Source organism: Grammomys surdaster, unplaced genomic scaffold, assembly GCF_004785775.1.
Source record: "Grammomys surdaster isolate TR1022 unplaced genomic scaffold, NIH_TR_1.0 125928, whole genome shotgun sequence".
Taxonomy (NCBI): Eukaryota; Metazoa; Chordata; class Mammalia; order Rodentia; family Muridae; genus Grammomys; species Grammomys surdaster.
This window is the reverse complement of record NW_021620751.1, coordinates 803,456-811,749: the sequence shown is the minus strand read 5'-3', so window position 1 is coordinate 811,749 and position 8,294 is coordinate 803,456. Positions and strand designations below refer to the sequence as shown.

At 33.6% G+C, this 8,294-nt stretch overlaps 1 protein-coding gene across 1 annotated transcript in view; it reads left to right on the top strand.

Moving 5' to 3' along the window:
- The first annotated feature begins 1,289 nt into the window (after positions 1-1,289).
- Csn2 (casein beta) overlaps positions 1,290-8,294 on the top strand; it is an 18,100-nt gene continuing 11,095 nt past the window's right edge. Inside the window, exons 1-6 of the mRNA XM_028752647.1 lie at positions 1,290-1,340; positions 2,075-2,101; positions 2,218-2,238; positions 3,219-3,239; positions 3,325-3,366; positions 4,568-5,095. Coding sequence (XP_028608480.1) covers positions 1,290-1,340; positions 2,075-2,101; positions 2,218-2,238; positions 3,219-3,239; positions 3,325-3,366; positions 4,568-5,095 — 690 coding nt within the window. The remainder of the gene's footprint in view (positions 1,341-2,074; positions 2,102-2,217; positions 2,239-3,218; positions 3,240-3,324; positions 3,367-4,567; positions 5,096-8,294) is intronic.

The following is an 8,294-nucleotide window of genomic DNA, read 5'->3' as shown; positions in this document are numbered from 1 at the left end:
ATTATTTTCATTATTTATTTCAAATAAATACTAGAGTATACTATAGAAATAATATATTTACTTAAAGTACATCTTTTTGAAATTAGGTATTTAAAAACTGATGCAATTATTTTAAAGGATAGGCTTTATGAAGGATAGGGTTTAAATAGTCAGAAATGCCTAGAAAAATTTGGTACAAATTGCAATGGCTACTGGCTTCATAAAAATGGGAAAATGTAGTAAAAATCACAAAGCCAGTGACTACTATAAAGAGGAGGCTAAGAATTATCTTTTAGTTAAGTTATCTTATTTGTCTTGATACATTATACTAGTATAATGCACTCAAATTATATCATGGAAAATAGATATTTATTATACAGCTGTTAGATACAGCCAATTACATGTTTATAAGCAAGACGATTGTAACCATAAAACTTGTCCAGGGACTTGTAATTCTTGATCTAGCTCATAGTATTACAAGAAATATTAGAAACCATGTGGAAAATAGAAACACACTCTTCTATTTTCTTAAAAAATAAATTCTAGAATGATCAGAACTGACTTAGAAGAAGTAATCATGGAAGTACGATGTGTTGAAAGAACTGTGGCTTAGAGCATACGACATAACAGTGAAATTCTTGTTTAAACTTGGTGTATAAAATGCCAAGGATTAAATATAACAACTGCAGTCTGATTCTCCCCACATTTAAAATATACAAAGATGCAACTTTCTTTTAATCTAAGATGACTGAAATATGTAGAAATCCATGGAGGAAGTTTTAGACAAGGAAGAATTAATAATGAATAATATAACATCCATCAGAAAGACCAAAAACATTTCTCTTCACTAATAGGATAAATTTCCACCTTCAAGTATTGGAAAGAATGCTTTATAAATATATTTAAATTTTTATTTTTCATGCTGTGATTACTCACAAACAACAAAAGAGTTAATATATATTACCAATTCACTCTAGAAGTAAGGCTCCACAATGCTGAGATACTAGTATTGTGTTCACTGTCTGGCCAACTGTAAGTGCTCTGTAGCTTTCAATAAATGGACTGTGAAATGTTTTGGTTGTTAGGAGCTCTTCATAGCTTTTGTAAGGCATTCATTCAACTGATAACAAAAAATAGTTAACATAGAAGAGTGGAGAAAGCTGGGAGCTGAGGAGCACTGATGATGGCCACAGCTGAAGTCTGAGTGTAGGGTTTAGTTATAGGAGTATTTAGGAACCAGGGTAGATTTTGTCTTGTTAACTGACTAATCTGTTACTAATTCTTCATTTCATTCTCAGGACTTGACAGTCATGAAGGTCTTCATCCTCGCCTGCCTCGTGGCACTTGCTCTTGCAAGAGAGGTGTGTAAGGAAGCTTCCTAAGTAATTAAAATGTAGGGGAGAGTCTGCTCACATATGCACAATAGCTTCAGTGATAGCTCTTAATGTATAACCCATGGAGAGTTTGGGATCTGTTTACTTAATCACCACTTCTTTGAGAATCACGCAGTATCTAAAAGTTCCTGTAGGGTCTACAAGCTGGAACAAATGCTGACTGCATTATTGTATCACAAATTATTTAACAACAACAACAAAAAAAACGAGAATAAGAAATTAAACAAGGCAATAGAAATACATCAAATAAGTACATGGCTTGACAAAAGTAAATTCACATGTGCAGCTTGAGTATCTCATGCTGATGATAAAGTGTATGTATCTCTTTAGATGAGCAGGTAAAGTCTTACTGTGCCTCTCCGAAGAGATATTCAGAGGTGGAAATGTAATCAAGAATAGTGGCTAGGCTCTGAGTAAAGTCATAGGCATAATAAAAAGTGTTTAGTGGAAATTAAAGTAATTTTTGCCAATCATCGAAGATTATATACACTTTTATATAATATAGTAATGTACCAATAAAAAATTATTACAAGATCAAAGAAATTGTAAATATAAATTTTCAAGATTATGAAAGCCAATTATCATTTTTTTTCAATTTCTGAAAGAGATAAAAGACAAGAAAATCAAATAGAAATTATGTTTAGTAACAAGGTAGATATAGAAACTAATAATGTTTTTTGGTTGCTTGTTTGCTTTTGCAGAAGGATGCATTTGCTGTATCCTCTGAGGTAAGAGTTTTTATTGAAACAAATTTCCAACTCTAAAATTGCTACATTTTTAATGATCTTGAAGTCCTAACTTGATCTATAATTTAACTTATATGTGTATGTATTTTTGTTTACAGACTGATAGCATTTCCAGTGAGGTAAGGCAATTGTCTCTCGGAGGCAGTACATGGCATCTTTCTGTTGAGATATATTGTGTTATTCATACTTTGTGTTAAGCATACTTTAACATATGCTTCTCAAGTAAATATCCTTTCCATGATATTAGGGGCAGAAAAAAATGGGAATATCTTCATGTTCTAATCACCATCAGTTTCTTATATGAAATGTTGTCACTGCTTCTTCAACCCTTCTTTATTTTAGAAGCTCACAATCTTGTTCACTACCATGAGCTCTCCATAATTTGACCTGGATTATTAATATTCACTGTGTGCCTTTTGGAGCACACTCATTGGCTAGGACCTATAGCACCAACTAAAGACAGATTCCAATAGAAATGACCTGCTTACTCTATAGTAGGTAGGCTGGCTTGCAGAAGGACACATTTAGTATTTAAATTTGTCACTTACGTAAATAAGAATAACAGGATACAATGTAGTCCTAAATTTACCTGAGAGTAGAACATAGATGTCTTTACCTTGAAGTACTTATCATTTGCTTATTATTTTATCTTCACAATGCTGCAAATATCTCAGAGGAACTATTCATTTCTCATGGTTCACTTGAAGCCTAGAGTATTAGCAAGTGAATTCAGAGTGATCACTAAAATATATTGTCATTAGTCTGTATTTTCAATTATGAGTGTGTGTTTTAAGAATGAAGTTTAAAAATCATTTGTAGACAGAGAAAGAATCCTGGTTGTAGAGGGGATTAGCATTAATTAGATATCTCTCTGTACACTTTGTTCACTAATTTATTTTTCTCTCTTGACTGTACTCACTCTTCTTGTACACAGTAGGCTTACAAATATGCTTTAAATAATTTAAATACAAGTCCCATCAATTTTCCCATTAGTAACCTGCTAAGATAACTTACTAAATACCTGAATTTTCAATATGTATTGAAAAATACTACTTATTCACTAAAAATAATGATTTTTTTTTTTTTTACTTTTCTGAAGGAAAATGAACACACCAGTGAGGTAAACACATTGTATTTTATTTCCGTGCTTTATTTTTGAGGGTGAAAAGTTTGAGAATTTTAAATGTGTTGTTTATTTCTGGCAGAAAATTCAGAAAGTGAATCTCATGGGACAGCTGCAGGCAGAGGTAAACTGCTTATCAAGAAATCATGTCTAGAAAGGGCATGTGGGCATCAGTACATTTTCTCCACCATGGCTGCAGTTACTAGTGGCATTATATGTTCTTAATAATGAACATAAGCCTTTCTCCAGTAGAAAACGTGTTCCTTTTATTTTCTAAGCGAGCATGTCGATCAAAGGACACGTTGACGATGTGGCACTGAACTGACCACCTACAGGATGGAGAATCTTGCTGATGAGTCTCTTTGTTGTATATTCTTTTCGCTCCTAGGCCAAAAAAAAAACGTTCTTAAGAATTTCTCATGCACGTAGTTAACTGGCTTTCAGTAGAGTCAATGGTTTATAGGCAGATTTTTATTTTGTGATAGCATTTACATTTTTTGTTTATCTGGTCTTAAGGACATTTTTGGTTCACAAGAGGAGTGAAAAATGGAGCAGCTGAGCGCAACACTGATTAAGCTATGACATAACGTAGCAGAGCATGACTTCAAATCAACAGTTATCTGAATAGCATCACGTTCCACCAGTATACCACACTTCCAGCCGTACACTCAGCGGAGTATAATGGAGTGTGATAGTTTTAGGTTTTTATTTTTCCCCAGTAAATTGCTTGCTGCTCACACTATAGCTTCAAATCAAACTAAAAGTTGATATCCCACTAAACCTTTTAAAATTAATCATACAAAACTGATTTGTTCTATTATCAACCCACAGAGTATGAAAAATCAGTGCTCTCTCATTCCGAAGTGTATAGCTACAGATGTAGAAACGGCTTGGGATAAAGTGAAAAGATTTTGAAAAATCTTGCACATCAGTTTTATTTTACACTACAATCCATCCACAAATAGAATAGGTTAGGAGAAATCCTTCAAGAACACTTTACTTATTTTCGTCATGTGACCCTAGGCAATGCTTTCTTATTTTGTATATCTTAGAAAGAAAAACCTTACTCTGTACCTCAGGATTTCCTAGAACTTACTTTTTATTCTTAGTTGGTCTCAAAGTAATAGCAATCCTCCTGCATCAGGCTTCAATTTGTTAGATTTAGAGCCATTAGACATCGTATTCAATTAGGCCGAGGTATTGTTTTAAGCAATGAAATCTTTTGTAGTTGTTCATTCTTTTGTTTATCATTAGGTAAAAGATTATTAATTAATCAAGAATGTCGACTATGCAGAATTGTGGACTAAAGGTTCTTTTCTTTCTAGGATGTGCTCCAGGCTAAAGTTCACCCCAGCATCCAGTCACAACCCCAGGCCTTTCCATATGCTCAGACCATCTCTTGCAATCCCCTCCCACAAAATGTCCAGCCTATTGCTCAACCACTTGTGGTGCCATCTGTTGGGCCTGTGATTTCTCCTGAACTGGAATCCTTCCTTAAAGCTAAAGCCACCATCCTTTCCAAGAGCAAACAGATGCCGTTCCTTAACTCTGAAACTGTGCTTAGCCCCTTTAACTCTCAAATCTCCAGCCTTGCCAGTCTTGCTAATCTGCACCTTCCTCAGTCTCTGGTCCAGCTCCTGGCACAGACTGTGCAGGCTTTTCCTCAGACTCCCGTGGTTGTTTCTTCTCAACCCCAGCAGTCTCTTTCTCAGTCCAAAATTCTGTACCTCCTGCAACAAGTAGCACCCTTCCTTCAACAAGATATGTCTGTCCAAGACCTTCTGCAGTACCTAGAACTTCTGCTTAACCCCACCCTCCAGTTCCCTGCCACTCAACAACTTCATTCCGTTTCTGTAAGTTCAAATTTTCTTCCCTTTAATTCCCCTCAAAATGTATATAAGATGATAATGATAAAGGAAACGAGAGTTCTGGATTGAAAGATTAGATATATAGCTCATTAATAAGTAGAGGATCCTCAGGGGTTAGCTATCAAGCCGAATCACCATGGAGATCTTCATTTTAACCCAATTCTCAGTGCCTACTGCCTAGTTACTCACAGATTCCGATATAACTGGTTATCTAGATAAAGTAACGGCGTGTTGAGAACAGATAATTATAAGTACACTGATTTAATTCGTAGATTTGGAATTCTGACTTAACAGAGTATCAAGCTAGACTAAACCACAGTTAAACCCGCCAATCTTATTAGATTTTGGTAACAAATTTTCTTTTGTAGAGTTCTAAAATTTGCTTGAGCTTATATATTATTCACACACTGCAGTTTATTTGTACTTTTGACTATATGTACATGGAGTCAAAAGATCGCAGTGTTTCATTTGCTACATGGTACACACTTTAGGCAAGTGTTATTGTAAGAGGGAAAACGTGTATTTATTTATTTGTATGTTTGCATTTAAGGTCTAAGAAGATTTCTGGGTTATTTTCTCCTCCTCATTTTTTGGTAAGTTCTTGGAAACTAAAGAGTAGAATGATAATTTTTATATTTTATATGTCTTTTTTTATTTCATTCTCCAATATAGACACAACAGAGTAGCAAATTTCATCAAAGTTTTCACTTACTACTATGGTTTAACTGGCTGACTGCTTCTTACCAGCATGACACTGGACAAAATTTATATTTCAAGGGGCTTTCATTTTATTTGTTTGCCACTGGCATATATCTATCTCCTTCCAAAAGCTTTTATCTTTACATCTCATATTATGCTGTGAAAAAAAAACAGAAATGAAGTTTTCTTATATTTTATGTGGATATATTTTTGCTTTTGTTACAGGTAAATTTTCATTTCAATGTGTAGTGTAGGTCTCATAAATTTTATATTTACTGAATGTAAAATTGTTCTTTCATTCATGAGTCAAAAACAAGCTACCCGGGTATTTAGAACCACAACAGAGCAGAGAATATAGTTTTGAGATTCTAAACTGTAGAACAACTCAGCACTGAAGAAAGATTATATATTCTGCAATAATTTCTTGTGAGCGGATTTGGCATTGAATAGGAGTTTATATGTTTTCAAGAAGAGGATCAATAGAGCATGTTTATAAAACAATTGATTTTAATGGTCAGAGGCAAATTAATATGACATAGCAGTTCTCAGCCTGTGGGTCAGGACCCCTATGGGGGTTGAAAGACATTTTCACAGAGGTAACATATCAGATATTTACATTATGATTTATAACAGTAGCAAAATTCCATTTATGAAGCAACAATACAATGAAAATTATATAATTTTTATGGTTGGGGGGGGTCACCACAACATGAGGAACTGTATCAAAGGGTTGCAGCATCAGGAATGTTGAGAACCACTGATCTAATACAACAGAACTGATTCTACATCTTTCTTTCACAGAATTGACTGAAAATGGAAATGTACAAACCTTTTCATCTTTGGATCATGCTACAAAAATGATATATTTCTGAATGAACCTACATGGAAAAAAGAAATTTTATTCTTTTATTTATTCTATGTATAATATGGCATTCATTTGAATTTGACCCATGGACTCTATATGCTTCTCAATTACATGCAAAAATGTACACAAAATAGTTTGTAAAAAATTGGATTTATTATTCATATTACTTTGAGAATCTATTTCCTTTCCAGTCATTTCAATAAAATAATCTTTTAGGCATATTAAGTTGTCTTGTCTTTATTATAATTTTCTAAACTTTCTAAAGATTATTCAGTTTTAATGTAAGCTTATTATGAACATTAAAATTCATCATATAATTAACTACTGGGGAGAGGCAGACCAATATCATTTGTAATCAAAGGCTGAAGCCTGATAAACAAGAGTCTGAGTCCAGAATGATCTATATAGTGAATTCTGGTAATCTGCTACCTAATGAGAACTTGTCTAAAATCAAAATAAAATAAAGTACTATAAATAAAAATCCAAAAGAGAAAAATAAAGCAAACATACCCACAATGATGGCGTTAAGAACATCTGAAAATCAAATGTAAAGTTTTGAAATGATGATTAGACAAATGTCAAGGTGCAGAGGAAAAGTCAGCTTGCTGTATATATTCCATCTGTTCCTGGCAATCTTGGTTTAAACATATTTTCCTGTGCAATTATTACATCTGTGACTGACGTTCATCCAAAAGGATCTTATACTGGGTAGTAAACTCTGTGGTCATTCTAGGAAAATAGTTTCTAATGTGAAGTTTGTTGCTTACCTCTGTCACATGGTAGCTAAGTGAGACTTTTGGAAGTGGGTGTTTCTTCTTTCAGTCTTTCAATTTCTACATTTATAAAGTGCCACAACCTGAACTTCTAATTCCCTTTGCACTAGATATCAATCCTCTACCACAATCAGAACTGTATTAGCCCAGTAAAGAAAGTTGTATGTTATTTTGTGATTACAATTATTCCTGACTATGTTGTGGTACACACTCTCTCTCTTTCTTTCTATCATAACTTTTTCATGTATAAATTATCCATTTTATTTAATCATTTTTCAGTGTAGAGTTAATGTCCTGAATTTGTGCAGTAACTCACATCAAACAAGTAACTTTTCTTCTATCTCCAGAGTTTCCCAAGCCTTATTTTACTATTATTCTGAAAAACAAAACAAAACAAATCAAAAAACAACAAAAAAAAAACCTTATTTGGGCTCAGTTGTCTCTCTTGAAAGGAAACCTTCTTTGATGTAGAACTTGTAAATTTCTCCCACTTCTTTGCTTTATTCTAGACTTCTTTTAATTATAAACCTACAGTCTATTTTGTCACACACATAGGAAATTTAGGAGTCATTATTAATTCATCCCTTTTCTTCATCATTATGCTGGATTCCAGTGTCATTCAAGATCCATGCCCTTTTAGAGTCTCAGATTTTAACTTTATTTGAAAATCAAGTAACTGAAAATATAGTTGAGGTGGTATCATATTAATGTAAATTTGTCTTTTAATTCAACAAGATTGTTTTCCTTATGATACAAGGAGAAGAGATACACACACACACACACACACACGAGAGAGAGAGAGAGAGAGAGAGAGAGAGAGAGAGAGAGAGAGAGAGAGAGAGAGAGA